The sequence below is a fragment of the Lonchura striata genome, chromosome 9, assembly GCF_050655825.1.
Source record: "Lonchura striata isolate lonStrDom1 chromosome 9, ASM5065582v1, whole genome shotgun sequence".
Taxonomy (NCBI): Eukaryota; Metazoa; Chordata; class Aves; order Passeriformes; family Estrildidae; genus Lonchura; species Lonchura striata.
In genome coordinates, this window is record NC_140711.1 from 5,507,733 (window position 1) to 5,523,087 (window position 15,355).

General features: G+C 49.8%; 1 protein-coding gene across 3 annotated transcripts in view; it reads right to left on the minus strand.

Annotated features, from left to right (window-relative positions):
* Positions 1–1,766: 1,766 nt before the first annotated feature.
* The window catches only part of HDLBP (high density lipoprotein binding protein), a 38,675-nt gene continuing 25,086 nt past the window's right edge, over positions 1,767–15,355 (minus strand). For all 3 annotated transcript variants that reach the window (XM_021547066.3, XM_021547065.3, XM_021547068.4), the window contains exons 11-28: positions 15,029–15,107; positions 14,282–14,421; positions 13,899–14,003; positions 13,483–13,596; positions 13,071–13,157; positions 12,758–12,889; positions 12,230–12,448; positions 11,172–11,393; positions 10,733–10,951; positions 9,907–10,045; positions 9,374–9,528; positions 8,680–8,784; positions 7,898–8,032; positions 7,237–7,380; positions 6,877–7,062; positions 5,351–5,467; positions 4,787–4,915; positions 1,767–4,168 (exon numbers count right to left, since the gene is read on the minus strand). In XM_021547066.3, the coding sequence (XP_021402741.1) occupies positions 4,082–4,168; positions 4,787–4,915; positions 5,351–5,467; positions 6,877–7,062; positions 7,237–7,380; positions 7,898–8,032; positions 8,680–8,784; positions 9,374–9,528; positions 9,907–10,045; positions 10,733–10,951; positions 11,172–11,393; positions 12,230–12,448; positions 12,758–12,889; positions 13,071–13,157; positions 13,483–13,596; positions 13,899–14,003; positions 14,282–14,421; positions 15,029–15,107 (2,514 nt within the window). In that variant the 3' untranslated portion in view covers positions 1,767–4,081. The remainder of the gene's footprint in view (positions 4,169–4,786; positions 4,916–5,350; positions 5,468–6,876; positions 7,063–7,236; positions 7,381–7,897; positions 8,033–8,679; positions 8,785–9,373; positions 9,529–9,906; positions 10,046–10,732; positions 10,952–11,171; positions 11,394–12,229; positions 12,449–12,757; positions 12,890–13,070; positions 13,158–13,482; positions 13,597–13,898; positions 14,004–14,281; positions 14,422–15,028; positions 15,108–15,355) is intronic.

Here is a 15,355-nt window from a genome sequence, read left to right on the forward strand (position 1 = left end):
GAGGAAGGAGCTTCCACCCTGAGCAGCCTGCAGGGGCTGTGGGAGAACTCCCACAGAATGGGGCTATGAGATGCTGCAGTTAATGCTGTCATTTCAATCTGTGCCTCCCTGCTCCTCTTCCTCCTCTTTCTCCTAGTCCTGCAGTTTGGCTTCACCACCATCTTTGTGGCAGCCTGTCCCCCTGGCACCCCTCTTCACCCTGCTCAACAACGGGGTGGACATCTGCCTGGATGCCCACAAGTGCATCTGTGACTACCAGCAGCCTGTGGCTGAGCAGGCAGGGGGCATTGGCACCTGGTTCTCCATCCTGGAGGTCATCACTCACCTGAGCAGTGGGCTGTGAGGGGGCTGCAGGTGGAGTAAGGGAATTGGGAGAACTTGTTTGGGTGTTGAAGGATGCAGCGTGATGAGGGGAGCAGCTCAGAGAGGGTCTGCCTGTGCAGAAGGTGCAGCTCCAGCCATGGCCATTGGGTAGTTGTCATGCTCTGGGCCTTGCTTGGCAATAACTGGGGGAAGAGAATGGCTGTCTGCTGTCCCAGTGCCATGGCTGGTTTGTCAGGCTGATGGCAAGGAAAGGCAGAAAGCCAAACAAGCAGCACAGGCATGAAGGAGAGTGGGGATGGGGTGTCCTCAGCTGCAGAATCTGCTGCTGTACATCTCCTTGCTTTCAGGCCTTCCTCTTAGCCTTCACCTCTGATTTTCTGCCCCATGCATACCATGGGCACATCCATAACAGCAGCCTGCACAGCACAGGAACTTCACCTTGGTGCATGCACCACGGGACTTTGTCCTGCAGAGCAAGGCCCCTGGCTCGGCTGCCCTCTCCTTCCTCAGGCTGGGATTTTGCCTTTGTCTGCCACAGCAAACATTTTGTTTAGCAGAGCGACTTCTAGCCAGGTCCACGCTGTCTACCCACTTCCTTGAGGTCCTGGGGTCCCTCACTCAGCCAGGGCTGAGCGTGTGCTGGACATGTGTGCAGGGTGGTGGGGAGGGTCACTGGACACTGCGTTTTGTGAATAAACCCCCAGGGCTGGGTTACCTGTGAGACTTGGGTCCCAGCAGGAGCTGGCTGAGGGCTGGTTCTGCTGTGCTCTGGCACGCCAGGCTGGAAGCAGGAGGAGCTGCTAGGGAGTTCAGTCAGCACCTGCTGCACTTTGCTCCCTCAGTTACAGAGCATTCAGGGACCAGGATGGCAGCCTGCCCTTGACTGACTGGCAGCTGCTGGCCGTGTGCTCGGGTTTCATCATCACCTTTGAGGCACCAGCTGCTGAGCCCAACTGGGCGGCCCAGGGTGTGGTGCTGGGGCAGGGTAAGGACTCACCACGGCAGCCAACTCACACCTCCCATCCACTTGAGCATTCGGGTTTCCTTACTGCATCTGTGATTGCATGGCTGGCACCTGACATGCCTGAGGCTGTGGAGGTTAAGATGAAATGGGAACATCACCTGGCCTGGTTGTGGAGTAGCTGAGCAAGAGGGACTATGGCTGATGTCTCCCCTTCCTCCTTATACCAGCAGCATCCCCAGCACAGCTGCCTGGAGGCAAGCGGGTTTGTGTTTCTCTACTGGGAGGGCACAGCCCCCACCCCTTTCCTGTTCTTACCCCTTTCCTTCAACCCACTGCTTGCCATGTGAGTCCCACCCCTTCAAGGGCAAAGGCTCAGGTGTGCAAACTTGAAGTCCTTGAATCCCTGGCTAAACCCAGTCCAGCATGGGTTGTCTTGTATCTCACCCCAGCAGCAGAAATAATATCCACCACACTCCAAGCTGTTTCAGGTTTTATTTTAGAATTTATAAAATTCCAGTGTCATCCATACTCATGAGCCTTTTTACATGTTTGCATATAGTCTCCAAATTCCAAAGTTAAGGCCAAGGGATCATTGCTATGGAAACGTACAATATGGAAGACGTCAAAGAGAAGAAATGGACACATGCCACAGTCTGCTGCGGAAGGAGGATGGTGGGGGGACAGTACTAGGTACAATCACTTCATGACCTTCTTTAGAGTGGAAGGTTGGGCTGTGGGGCATGAGCACAAGGCAGTGGGTGCCCTGGATGTAACTCAAGCCTTGCTGTGCAACTGGTGAGGGCACGGGGGCATAAAGAGGAGGAGGGGGTGATAGGCTTGGTGATGCAGGGCAGACCTAAGCTACAGGCTATTAACCATTTTCTGACAGACGCAGATGGGAAGGTGCCTCCCTAGTTCCCCTTCTCCCGTGCTGGAGGCAAGGCCACCCTGTCCTTCAGGAGCAACCAGGCACCCCACAAGGGACCATGGTCCGTTTCACTCAGTTCTCAGGCTACAGGAGAGCACTGTGAGGTTTTGGTTTGACATCTGCATAGCAGTCTCTGCCAAGAAGAGCTGCTGCAGGAAGGAAAAGCATCGGCATGTTTGGCCTGCCTCAAGGAGGGAAAGGCAAGGCAGCTGGGCTCAGCCTGCCACAGTTGTGCTCTGTCAGTAGCACTAGAGAAGAGAGGCTAGGGACTCCTGCTTGTCCAAGAGCTGAAGCAGCTGGGACAGAGGAATGGATCACACTACAAGCTCTGCAGGACCAATGCAGGGAAGTGGGGGCACACAAAAAGCCCACACTACACGCCTCCCTCCTCCATGGAGGTTTTCCTTGCTGGAGAAGCTCAGACAACACCCTTTGAGCAAGCTGTGGCAGGGCCCAGGTGCAAGAGGCCCCGAGTAGAGATCATGGATCACCCTCTACCACGTGATGGAGGTCTCAGGAAGGCTCAGCACACACATCAACCCCCAATAATGTCGGAGCAGAAGCCTGGCTCACACCACCTCTGCAGCCCAGGGCTACAGCACAGCTGCACCCACGGCCCTGGGGCCAAGCATTGTGCTAGGTCAGCATGCAGTCCTATGGATTCACAGCCTGCCTCAGCACCACCATGCTCTGCTTCCCTCTGGAGCAGCTCTCACAGCTGTGCGGAGACACAAGGCTCCTCTTGCTTCTCCTCCACGCTTCTGCTATGGCTGCCCGGGTGACAGCTGGAGCAGCTGCTATCCCACAACCATAGAGAGGTCCCCATCACACTGCTGTTTGAGGTAGAAAGAAGGCAACAGGAACGGTGTGCCTGCTGCTCATGCCGAGCTGCTGCAGCACCAACAGCGAGCTACAGCTTCTCCAGGCTGTGTGTCCCACCAGCTGCTCCTGAGCCGCGTCACTGCAGCCACCTCAGCCGAGCCAAGCCTGTCCCATCCGGCCACACAGCCGTGTGCTGGCTCTCCTGCCTGCTCACACTGCTGGCAAGGGGGAACAGGGAGTGGGGGTCTGTCATCAAGCACTGGAAGACTGGTCAAGTGTGCAGGCTGGGGCTGTGCTTGGTGCGGCGCAGGGATGCGCGCTCGCTGTGCTCATGGGTGTTTTCCTGACCAGGGAAGTCATACGTTGTTCTGGCCCCTTCCATCTCTGTTGTCTCTACAGCCTATTGGAAGTTTTGTTTCTTTAAAAAGCAGGTTTCTGACCTTATAGATAATTTGAAGCTCTCTCCCCACAGTCAGCTATCAGCATTAAATGAATTTTTGGCAGTTAAAAGGAAAAAAAGTTGATTGCACTCTACAAAGGTAAGGTAAGGCCTGGGATAAACACAAAGGAAAGAGGGCAAACGTTTTGGCTTTATAAAGTCAAGGAAATTTATTTCCTGAGGTCATGAGACAGGAAGTAGATTCCTAGCCACAGTAAAGGAGGTCTCCTAATGAAGGCGAGAATGCCTAGTCAGACATGCTCAAGAGAGCAGATTGCTCTGCTAGCGCTTGGGAAGCTGCAAATCTTAGCCACTTGGAGTCAATTATGAAGTTTCTAACAAAAACACACACATTTAGTGTTTGAATCTGAGTGGAAGTCTTGTTCCAAAGGAGGAAAGAATATCCATCAAGAGATGAGGGTGGGTCCTAGACACGGTGATAGCTGAGGGGAGCAGGATGGGGTCTAGCACTCCAGACACCATTAGGAGACCTCTTGGGACAATTGATTTGTGCTCCAGCCGCTGGGTCAGATTTCAGACAGGAAGTATTTGTGGCAGGTTAGTGTCAGGTCAGCGGGCTGGAGGAGATTCTGCTTCCAGGTCATTATCGTTTGGGTCCCCAGGGAAGAGTCTTGGGGGCCACTTGAGCCCCAAAGCTGGGGAAGTCTTCAGAACTGCTCATATCAGGGGCCTAGAGCAAACAAAAAGGGAACAAGTTAAGCTTCTGCCCTGCTGTGAACCTATGTGGTGAGGCCCTGAGCTAAGCAGCATTGTTGATATCCCAGGAGGACAGACAATGGGGAGGGGATAAAAAGGCTCATTGTGGCCCCAGGAAACCTAGAGGTGGCATTGAGGAGGGTGCAGATAAGGTGCAAAGGGCTCCAAGGGTCCCAGCTCAGTAACTGGGACACTGGAACAGGGTCAGGCCAGCCCTGCAGCAGCACTGGGGCAGCTGAGGATGAGCTGTCACATGTCCCATCTCAGGGCTGCAAACACTGAGCCAGTTCTGTGCTGCAGCATGAGTCTCAAGTCCCAGGCCCTACCCCTAAAAATAACACAGCCTGACAGGACACTTTCTGGTAATGATCCTCCATTCCCCAACAGCTCCACACTGACGTAGCTAGAGTGACAAGACACTGGGAAAGTGCTTTGAAAGCTGGACAGGAGAGCCCAGGCCTGTGCTCAGGCCACAGAGAGCAGCTAAAAGCTGCTTTCTCTGTTACCAAGGAGAGAGAATGATGTGTCCCCAGCACAGACAGAAGTGTCCCCATGCTCTGTGTCCCCAGCCTGCAGCACAAGCAGCACTCACCTTCTCGTTGTTGACGGTGGCCCAGGGGGCATCTCTCACCACAAAGCCCTTGGATGGGGCCTTGGACTCTTCATGTGAGGAGGGCTTCATGTACACCTGCATTGCCTCGTTGTCCACCACATCTGCAAGCTGCAGTAACACAACCAGTGAGGGGGCATCTGGATAGCTCCTCAAACTGGAATAAAATGCCCACCCCTCCATCTCACCACACTGCAAACTGCTGAAGCTCACTAGCCTGTTCTACAATGTCCAAAAATGGTGTATCTGCACTAGTCTGAGTGCTACAACTTTTAAATGGTGCAGGCTGCAGGCTGTTACAAGGCAAGAACATGCACATCCTGAGGTGTCCCAGCATTCTCACTCACTGTCCTCTCTGGACATTAGGAGAAGAGGCAGTCCAGCTGGTTTGAGGGACAGCTGCAGTGGAGGCTGACAGCCACCCACACAGGGCTCAATTTCTCTGATGCAGTGGAAGAAAATACCACATGGACATAGTTCAGACATCCAGCTGTGTGGCAGGGGGAGCTCTTGCTAAGCCCCATCATGGACTTGCTGAACACTTACATATTCTTCCTCCAAGTTCAGGATGTGATCAATAGCTTCTTCTACATTCTCAGGGAGTCCTGTCACAGTCACACAGTTGGGGTCAGGAGCTCCACTCTGGGGAAAGCGAATATCCACCTGTAACACAAAGAACAGTGTAAGACTGATACCTGCACATCTGAAATGCCAGAGACTCCCCATGACCTTGTCACTGGAATCGCAGATCACTGTCGCTGATGCCCTAATTACTGTCTGTTCACAGCCACAAGTCTGTTTCAGACCTCCACAGCTCAGACACTGAGGGGTCAGCAGGTATATAGCTGGCCCCAAAGCTTGCCCAGTCTCCTGTGGAGGGAAACAGAGCAGTCTGTAGTAAGGACCCAATTTCCAGCAGCCTCTGCTGCTCTCACTCCCAGAGGCTCACTGTTTTCTAGGCAGCTCCTGCAGCACAGGCAGGAGAGGGGCAGCATTTCCAGACAGTGTCCTCACACTGCTGCAAGCGTTTTTACCACTGAGCCATCACTGAAAAGCACAATGAGCTTTCAGTGTTTGCCACAGAATAATCCTGGCTAACAATGGCTTTATAGAGCTGGCCTAGTGCACCCCACACACAAGCACTGTGCTCTCTCACACCCTGCCTTCCAGATGGGTGCCAGAAATCTAAACAAGACAGGACCAAACCCAAAGGCTGCTCATTTGGGAACCAGTTTGTTTCAATAACTGAGCCCAGCCAAAATGCAAGTCTCCAGAATCCCATCTCTCAGTATTCACATTCACTGCTGGCCCTGCAGTAAAGCCTACTGCTGATGCCATATGCTATCAGGGCAGAGGTCCCTGACCTTCCAGAGCCAGCTAACTTTGCCACATCCACAGCCCTAAGAATGTGCCATGATTCCCAGAGTCAAGGGGATTCACAGTGGGCTAGGGGAAAGCCGGAAGAATTCCCTAAATTAAGCTCAATGTAGCTGGGGGGTCTGGGGACAGCCTCCTCACAGAGCCTCCCAGCAAGAGGCCTAGCTGCCCACTTCCAGTAATCAGAGTAGCTGACATATATACCCCCTCCCCTCTCTCAAGATCATCTGGGACCCCTGTCTGCAAAAAAAAACAAACAAAAAGGCTCCAGAGAAGCACAGAACTCAGTGCTGCTTGCAGAGGTAATCCAGAGCACTGAGAAAGCATTCCCAGATTCCACTTCTGTCTAGGTTCCAGCAAAACAGGAAAAGCTCCTGGCCTGGCTTCCAGAGAAATATGACACAGAGCTGAGGAGTGTGGGGATGCTTCAGCTGGTGTCTGACTATGGTGTCCAGACAGCCCAGGTGCCCTGGGCACATCAGGGTGCCCTGGGCTACAGATGCAGCTCATATGCTGGTGGAGTGAGCAGGGAAGCACTGGCTTTTCTTTCACATCTATTCTAGCTGAAGATGCTGAACAGGCACAAGACACAAGAACCACAAGATGTGAGCCTCATTCAGCACCAAGCTCTTTCCACAGGAGAACGTGGCTGCTCAGGCCCATCCTGACCTGTGTGGCATTGCCCCACTGCTCACCTTGAACTCATCCATGATTTTGCGGATGGCTTTTCCACGTGCACCAATGATGCGTGCATGAACACGATGGTCCAGAGTCACATCCTCAGAAACCATCTGCTCCAGCTCACCAACAATCTTCATGATGGCATCCCGGGCAGCCTCAGCATTCTTCTCATAGCCAGTAATGGTGATCTGGTCTTGGGCCTGGGGCACAGAAATGTGTGAGTGACCAAACTCATAAGCAGCTGAGCAAGCTTTCTCCCTGCTAATTCCCTTCACCATCCACCTTATCCAAAGGCAGTGGAAAGAGTTCAAAGCTCTTGAGCAGATGCTCAGAGACAACCACTAGCCATCCTTGCACTCTGTCTGATCTCTCACCTGGCTTTCATCATCCTTGTCGGGGAACTGGATGTTGACCTCATGCTCTGTGCGTATCTGGGTGATCACTGCTCCCTTCCGCCCAATGATTTTAGGGTGATACTTGGGATCTACAGTGACTGTCAGTTTGAAGCTCCGCAAGGCCTGGAACAGGAGAAGCAGAGTGAGAGCAGGGAACACACCATGGTTGTTCCAGTGATGTCCACGTAAGTCACAGCATTTCCTTCTGGCTTCTGAGATGCATGGAACAGATTTTGCAGGGCCATGCTTGAGCACCCAAGCCATCCATCCACTGGAGCCTTGTGCTTTTGCCAAGTTCAGAGGGAAACTGCAAACAGCAAACATCCCTAACCTATTATTTAGAGCTGTGATAAGAATTCAGTGAGACTAGGTAGAGAGAGACTGGCAGCACAGTGAGGTTCCCACCCACCAGTGTCTCAAAAGTATGTGAAGGTGCGAGAGAGACATGGACAATCCAAAGTTAATTCCCAAACACTCCTGTCAGTTCATGGTAAATGAGCTACCTTTGAATAACCCATTTATGACCATTCCACACCCACAGAGCAGCTAAGGGTGTCCCTAAAAATGAGGTGTTCCAGGAGTCTGTGCCCAATGCCTGAAGCCACGTTTGGCTGGAAGGAAGGACAGGCCCAGGCCTTACCCGATCCTCTTGTTCAGCTTGCAGCTCCTTCACTCTTTCCAGGAGCCCGACCTTGGCACGGTCCAGGTTGGTAGCCAGCCCAGTGATTGTGATGATATCTGACTGCAGCTCAGGAGCAGGCACCTGGATGTTCACCTGAGTGACAAGTAGCAATTATCACTGCTCATTCTGTATCACTTGTGATGCCTCTAACTGCAAGATAGCATCTCATTGGTCTCCCCTGGCACCAAGACCAGCTCCCACCCAGGCAGCCTAAAAAACACAGAATGGCTCAAGTTTTAAATGACCTCTGAAGATCATCAAGTTGGGCCACCTGGAGTCAGTTGCCTGGGACCATTTCTAGATGGTTTTTGAATACAACTCTGTTTCTGTTGCCCCTGTGCTGGCCTAGAGAGGCCAGGAAACAAATATATGTTCAACAACAATGACTGCAGCCAACCTGCATCAGCCCCAGAAGCTCTGGAGAATTCTCCTAAATTGGTAGCCACAGCAGAGCTGTTTCCCAGGGCCCAGGAGGCAAACAACTCTCACACTGATGAGGAATCACTGCAGACACCAAACAAGTCATGCAATACTCACAACACCAAGACCAATAGTACAGCTTCAGCATGAAACCTACCAAGCTCTGGATCCAGGGTCCAGAATACACAGGGATCATTTTCCTATTATGGAGCCTTGGATTCCATGGCAGACCTCAGTATGTTGTAACTGTCCAAACCCCCAACACAGTCACTTACAGATTCTCCAGGACAGAGGACATGGAAGGAAGGGCAACAACTTACTTCAAACTCATCCATCATTTTGCGGATCCCACTTCCTTTCTGGCCTATGATGTAACGGTGAAGATCAAAGGGAACTTCCACCTCAATGGTGACAGGAACCAGAGCCTGCAGGGGATGGAGCAATTTACCAGGGGAAAAGTTTCTCCTGTCTTCTAGCTTGCCATATACTTGCTTGCCCAAAAGAACATGTTGCTGAACAGAGGTACATTCCCTTGTAGCCAGGATACAAATTTGACAGAAAGGACAGCTGGGAACACCAAAATGACCTGTTGCATATTTTTGAAAGAAGCCATCTGAAACCCCACCTGTAGGACAGGTTGCTTTCATATGCTTGGCTTCAGTCTAGCAGAGACTTGGAAAACATCACTACAGAAGCATGGCAAGGTCTGCTGAACCTGGAATGACTCAGCCTCAACCAGACTCCTCCTCTTCTCAGCTGTGCTCCATAAAACAATCATGTCATGCTTTTATGGCTATTGGGGCTGCTTACAAGCACTAGTAATTACAAAGGCAGGCACTATGATTCAAGCTGCCAGGCTAAGTCACAGAGGGGCTTCCCTTGAGCAGTGCAGACCCCCTCTACAGCCAACATCACTGACCACTTGCATTGCACCTGGACTTCTACTACCACCACCACAAATTATATCCAAGCATCACCACATTAACAGGGTAAGGGACTGAGAAAGCCACACACCTGCAGCGCCTCCTTGGCTGCCTCACACTTCTCCCTGCGGCCGGAGATGATGATGATATCGCATTTCTTCGGAGAGCTGGGATCTGTGTCCTTCCCTTCCTTGCCTTCCCCACCTTCCTCACCATTCTCCTGCACAGTTGGCTCCACAACAGGGGCTGAAAATATGCAAAGTCTTGTGTTCAATACACAGAGCCCCCTCCTCGCTCATCACCTCCCTCCTCCAGATCCTAAGGCCACCAGTCAGAGCTCAGAGACATCACTTTTTTGTCAGGGTTAAGTCCTTGCTCTCCCTGTACTCTGCAGTGACAACATGTTCACAACACCCAGGTCTGCAGTTTGACCTCCTGAAACTGTTCCCTTCCCAAGAGGACAAGGTTGATGCTAAGCCCAGATTCAAGGACACTGCAGGAACACCAGGGATCAGTTCTCTCCATAAATTTTAAATAGAACATACCCACTGGTACAGAGTGTAGGCTACACTACACTTATTTGACCATCCCAACTACTACCCTAAAATGCATCAACAGACATACCTGGGTTTTCCTCCCTGTCAGGGAATTTGATCTGGACGCCATAGTCCCGGGTGATCTGCTGGATCCGGGACCCTTTGGGGCCCATAATGGAGCGGTGGAACTTTTGAGGAATGGTGCATTCGATTGTCACTTGAGCTTCCTGTGGGAAAGCAGAGTTGTTCTATTGAGATACAGCCTCTTTCACACCAGAAAACAGGATGTTTGTGCATGGTGAAATCCAAAATGGACAAAAGAGTCAAAAAAGATAACAATGGCTGACAGGGAAAGAACTGAAAATTTCCAAGAATCTAACCTCTCTTAGAAGAGCGGAGGATTTAAAGAAGGTTGCCTTTAACTCAGGACATTAAAGGCTTCCTAGAGCAAAGCTCAAACTCTTTAATACTCTGAAGAGGAGAAGCATTAGAAGAAATGAAAAAAAAATAAGGATAGATGGGAAGAGAACAGTTTGACACTTGACTGCTTCCAAAAGCCAATACTAGCAGTGCAGGAAACCCCTGAAAGCAACCACTGCCCAAGGCCAGACATGGAGATGCACAAGAAGGCTCCAATCTTTTAATGGCTAGATGTACATCAAGCAGTGGCCTCCTACTTCCACCCCTAAAACACAGGAAGATTGTCAGAGGAGATTAATTCATACAGCACTGGCATTTTGGAGTGAGCTGCTACCCAGGATTGAAAGTCTACAGATCCTGTATGTTGACAGCAAAGGTTCAAATCCAAGAACTACCATGGGACTTGTTCACATAAAGTTTGGACTTACAGCAGGTTCAAGCAAGACACTGCTGAGGGAACAGAGTACAGAAGAAAAGGTTTTTCTACAACATACCAGGTCCTCGATGATCTCCTGGATGCGTTTCTTGGCTGCCTCCACACAGTCCTTGGCTCCCTTGAGGGTGACTTTATCGCTCTGGGTGCCGGAGCGCGGGAAGCTGACCATCACACCACCATATTCATCCGCAATCTCACGGAGAACTTGTCCTCGACGGATGACAAAGTGGCGGTGGTGCTTGGGGTCAACCACCATGGAGTCTTCAACCACGTTATCCTGCCAACACACAACAGCAATTCAATCCCACCTGTACTGGTTATAGGCATGAGCTGGCTGCACTCAACAGCAATCAGCTTACAACCTCACTCTAAGGCAAGGAAGGATCTTCCTGAGCTCCCACAAAGGGCAGCAAATGGTTTTAGGACACACAGGTCCTTCATGCTGACTCGTTACACCTTGCAATAGTGAGAGGCAAGAAAGTAGAAAAAGTTCATACCAAGTTCTTGATGAGGGCCTCCAGCTCCTTCTGTGCCTCTTTGACAGCCTCCTCTGTTCCCATGATAGTGATCAGTTCCTGATCTTTGTCCTCAGAGGTGGGGAAGATGATGCGGGCCCCTGTGTTGTCTCGCACTTTACGGATGTTGCCACCACCCTTACCAATAAGGAATTTGTGGTACTCTGGCTTTGCACGGAGGTCCACAGTATAACTCTTTGTTTGCTGAAAGGAGACAGAGACCCATGGAATGTGTCAATATATAGAAAATATCCATCAGCACAAACACTCAGCATGTAGATATGTTATCTGCACCCACATGCAGAGTGCTGCAAAAGCAAGGTAGATGCAGCACACCATTGAAAGTAAAAAGGGTATACAATGTCTTAAATAAAAAGCACTACCCTAAAGATGTTCTCAGGGCCAAAAAACCAACTGTACACTTAGCATGACCCATGAGAATATGAGCAGAGACTTCCCTAGGAGAAGGGTCTGACCCGCACAAAAGGCAACAAAATCATTTGCTAGCTGCTGCAAGCCAGGCTCCCAGAGGTAACCAACCAACTCCCGTGGAGAACATATTCACCTGCTGACCCTAGAAAGCTTGCTATTATAAAATGACCAGTCAGCCACAACTCAGAGCAAGATCTTGTAACCAAAAGCTCCCAAATCTGAATATATGCAGTAAATGGAAGAACTGGAGCTAAAATGCAGAGATCAAGAAAAAAACGTGAAGGAAATTGATAGAGTAAAGTGTTTCAGAGAAGTGCAGATACCCAAGAACATTCAAATCACAGAAGCAAGGAGTCTGAAGTCTGAGTATATCATCAGTCTAGCCAGAGATGCATTACAGACAGTTCTGCCCATGAGAGAAGAACTCATTGTCACAAGGATGGAAGATCAGCTTTCTTTTAAACATCTAAACTGTACTCAAATCTTAAAAAAAAAATTGTTCTATTGATGCCAAAGGCTTCCATGCAGACAGAGGGAATCACTTCAACATCCAAAAACAAACAGCTGGTCAAACCAACCCATTCCCTCCCCTGTAAGGTAAGGCTCACCTTCTCCTCTGCCAGATGTAGCAGCTGTTTCTTGGCTTTCTCCACATCCTGGGCTGGGCCCCTGATGGTCACAGTATCACTGCCAGAGCCCTCAGTGGGGAAGTGGATGTGGACTCCACCACATTCCTCCATGATGGAGCGGATGAAGCGGCCTTTGGCGCCAATGAGGGAATTGTGGAGTTTGGAAGGAATAGAGACCTCCACCTCTGTGATGTTGGCCTAAGCGAGGACAGTATGGCATGTTAGTCAAGCTAGAGCAATGTGTTTGCTTGCCCCCTAACTCCTACATTGCCAGGAGCTTTGCAGAGCTGAGTGTGATAAATGCCTGGCCAGAGGGAATTGGGACTGGCCACTCCTAACACATGAGCAGCCACAAACTTCGGTTGAAGAGTCAAGAACAGATTGACATCCATATTTACTCCCCTCTGCTGTACCCCACTACAAGCACTTCTATATTTGTATCTCCTGTAACTTCTATATTTATGTTTTCAAGTCCCTAATCTGCCACAGACCAGTTGTTTCACTTACCAGTTCTTTTTGGATAGCCAAAATTCTGTGGCGAGCAGCCTCACAATTTGCTCTTTTGCCTGTGATAACAATTGTCTCCGAGTTGCTGTTCTCAGCTGGGAGATCTATTTTGGTGTTGCTTTCTTCACGGATCTGCCATTAAAAAAAAAAAAAAAATCCCATAAAAATAATTTGAGAGGTGTCCCATTTCAGAAAAAAAGGGCCTTGGAAGTTTTATTTTGCATTATCAATGAGCAGGAGAGACCAGCCAATGAGATTTCACTGCAGTCACCATAATGACAGTGAAGACAGGAAAGATATCTAGATATCTCACCTTCTTGATGTTGGCCCCTCCTTTCCCTATGATGTTCTTGTGGAATTGTTTGAAAATGGGAACAGAAATAGAAAAGCTGTTTTCAACCTAAGAGAGAAAAGAAGGGAGAATTGAAGATTGCACCATTCTGGAAAGTGAGACCCCATCTCAGGAACTTGATAAACAAGCTTCTGACAACAGGCTTAGACCCAAGGAATTCTTCATATGGGACACTTCCTAGAATAAGCAAAGACATGTACCCTCTCCTATAGATCTTAAATAATAGGTATTATTTGCCCCCATACACATAGAACCAAGTCAACAGTTCCCTCATCTTGAGGTGTGCCAGCCCTAGCCAAGCCACTGCAGCTCTCCTCTATTCCAGGGTTATCCAGGCATGGAAGAGAGAATAGCAGATAGAAGTCTCCCTTACCAGGTCTGCCACCATCTTTTGCATGTACTTGGTGCATTTCTCCACTTCATTTTTGGGACCTCTGAGTTGGACAATGTCACTCTTGTGTGCAGGGTCTGGGAAGTTGATGATAACCTGCAGGAAATGGTCACTTAGGGTCAACTCAAACAAATATAATGATTGTTATGTCAGATATGTGTGAAGGCTGGGGGGATCCTGCACATTTCCTTTCCCATTTGGAAGCAGGTAACCACGTCAGCAGGTCTTTGGCCAGAAAAGCCATCTTCTCACATACATTAGATGTATGAGGAGACACGTATCAGTTAGATATTTCTCATAGTCACAGAGAAACTACATTTATGACCTTACTGATCATGTGTCTATTACTAATGTAGGAAATATGCCCTCTGAATCCCTCCTCTCCTAGAAAGCCTTACATCTGGGAATTTCTCCCGGATTTCCCGGATCCGCTCGCCCTTCTGCCCAATGATGGTCCGGTGGAATTTCTGCTCAATGATTAGGTCCTTGGTGCGTTCATTTTCCTGTGGAGAACAGAGTTTATAAGGAGTGCTCAGCAGGAGAGCCACAGAAATGTCATTACCATCTTGCTACCTGACAGCTAACTTGCCATCAATGTTTTTCCTCCAGATATATTTTACTCTAGGTTGACAGAGAAGAGGATCCAAGGGAATAGAGGAACTTGCACTTGTCATGAGATCCAAGTGCTCAGTGGGCCAGGAGCACAAACCTCTACCAGAAGGTTACTGGGGAACACAAGAGCTCAAACCCTGTGGCCTCCCAGGCATCACATCCTACTAACCATACGGGAAGCGAGTTCCAGCAGCTCTTTCTTGGCCTGTTGGACCCCCTGTGGGTCTCCTTCAATTCTGATCAGGTTGCTCTTCTCATTGTCCGGGGGAATGCGCACAGACACCTTGTAGAGGTCCTTAATCCTGTTAACTGCAAGGCAAGGGCTGTGGTGACACACTCTGCTGGGCACGATTTGGAAGCAAAGACACCTTGACTAGAGGCTTTAGGAAGTACATCAGACTCTGAGGAAAGGCCAGAGGGATAGAGCTGAATCAGGGGAAAATACCTCTTCACCCTGGGGTTCAGCAAGAGCAGATCCATGCTACACAGGAATCTGTACAATTAAATATTAAGGCGTCCAGTTCACTTGCCAAAGTGAGGCATCTGTTTCTTCCCCAGACAGCACCTGTCTTTTTTGGGGAGAAACTCACCATGCAGATTTCTACCTCCCCAAACTGAGTTCTAAATTGAAATTCACATAGACCAACTTGAAGAAAAGAAAAAAGGACTATTTTCCAACCTCCCTAAAACACAAAAATTCTACCAGGACACAGCAAAGTAATCTGTCCAACTCTACAAAACATTAAAGCCATATCAAGGCCTCACTGCCCATTTATCTTCTTGTGCCAACTTCACTCCAGAAGGGCAGAGGCAATGTAATGGAGGCAGCGCCCTGGTTGAGCTGCAGAGCCATGATATGATAGGCTTATCACAGAGAGTCTGAGTACAGGAAGGATAAGAAAGGCACCCTACTTACTGTTAGCTCCATTCTTGCCAATGAGGTGTCGGTGGAATTTGTGGTCAACATTGATTTCTGCATAATCCATCCGGTTGATCTACAAAGAATTGTACAGGGCTAGGCAGGGCAGGCCCCCTCTGCTGCTGCCTGTGCCCACTGCCAGTGCAGGCACTGACTCCAACTGCCAGCTACAAGCACTCCTCCTGCTAGTGAGCAGAGCAGAACACTCCCCTCTGCTTTGAGCTGAGAGAACCAGGCTTATGAAACATTTGAAGGTACTTAAATGCTTCTCCAGCTGTGACTGAAAGAGAATCTTTCCTTCTCTGCATCAAAAGACTAAGGATG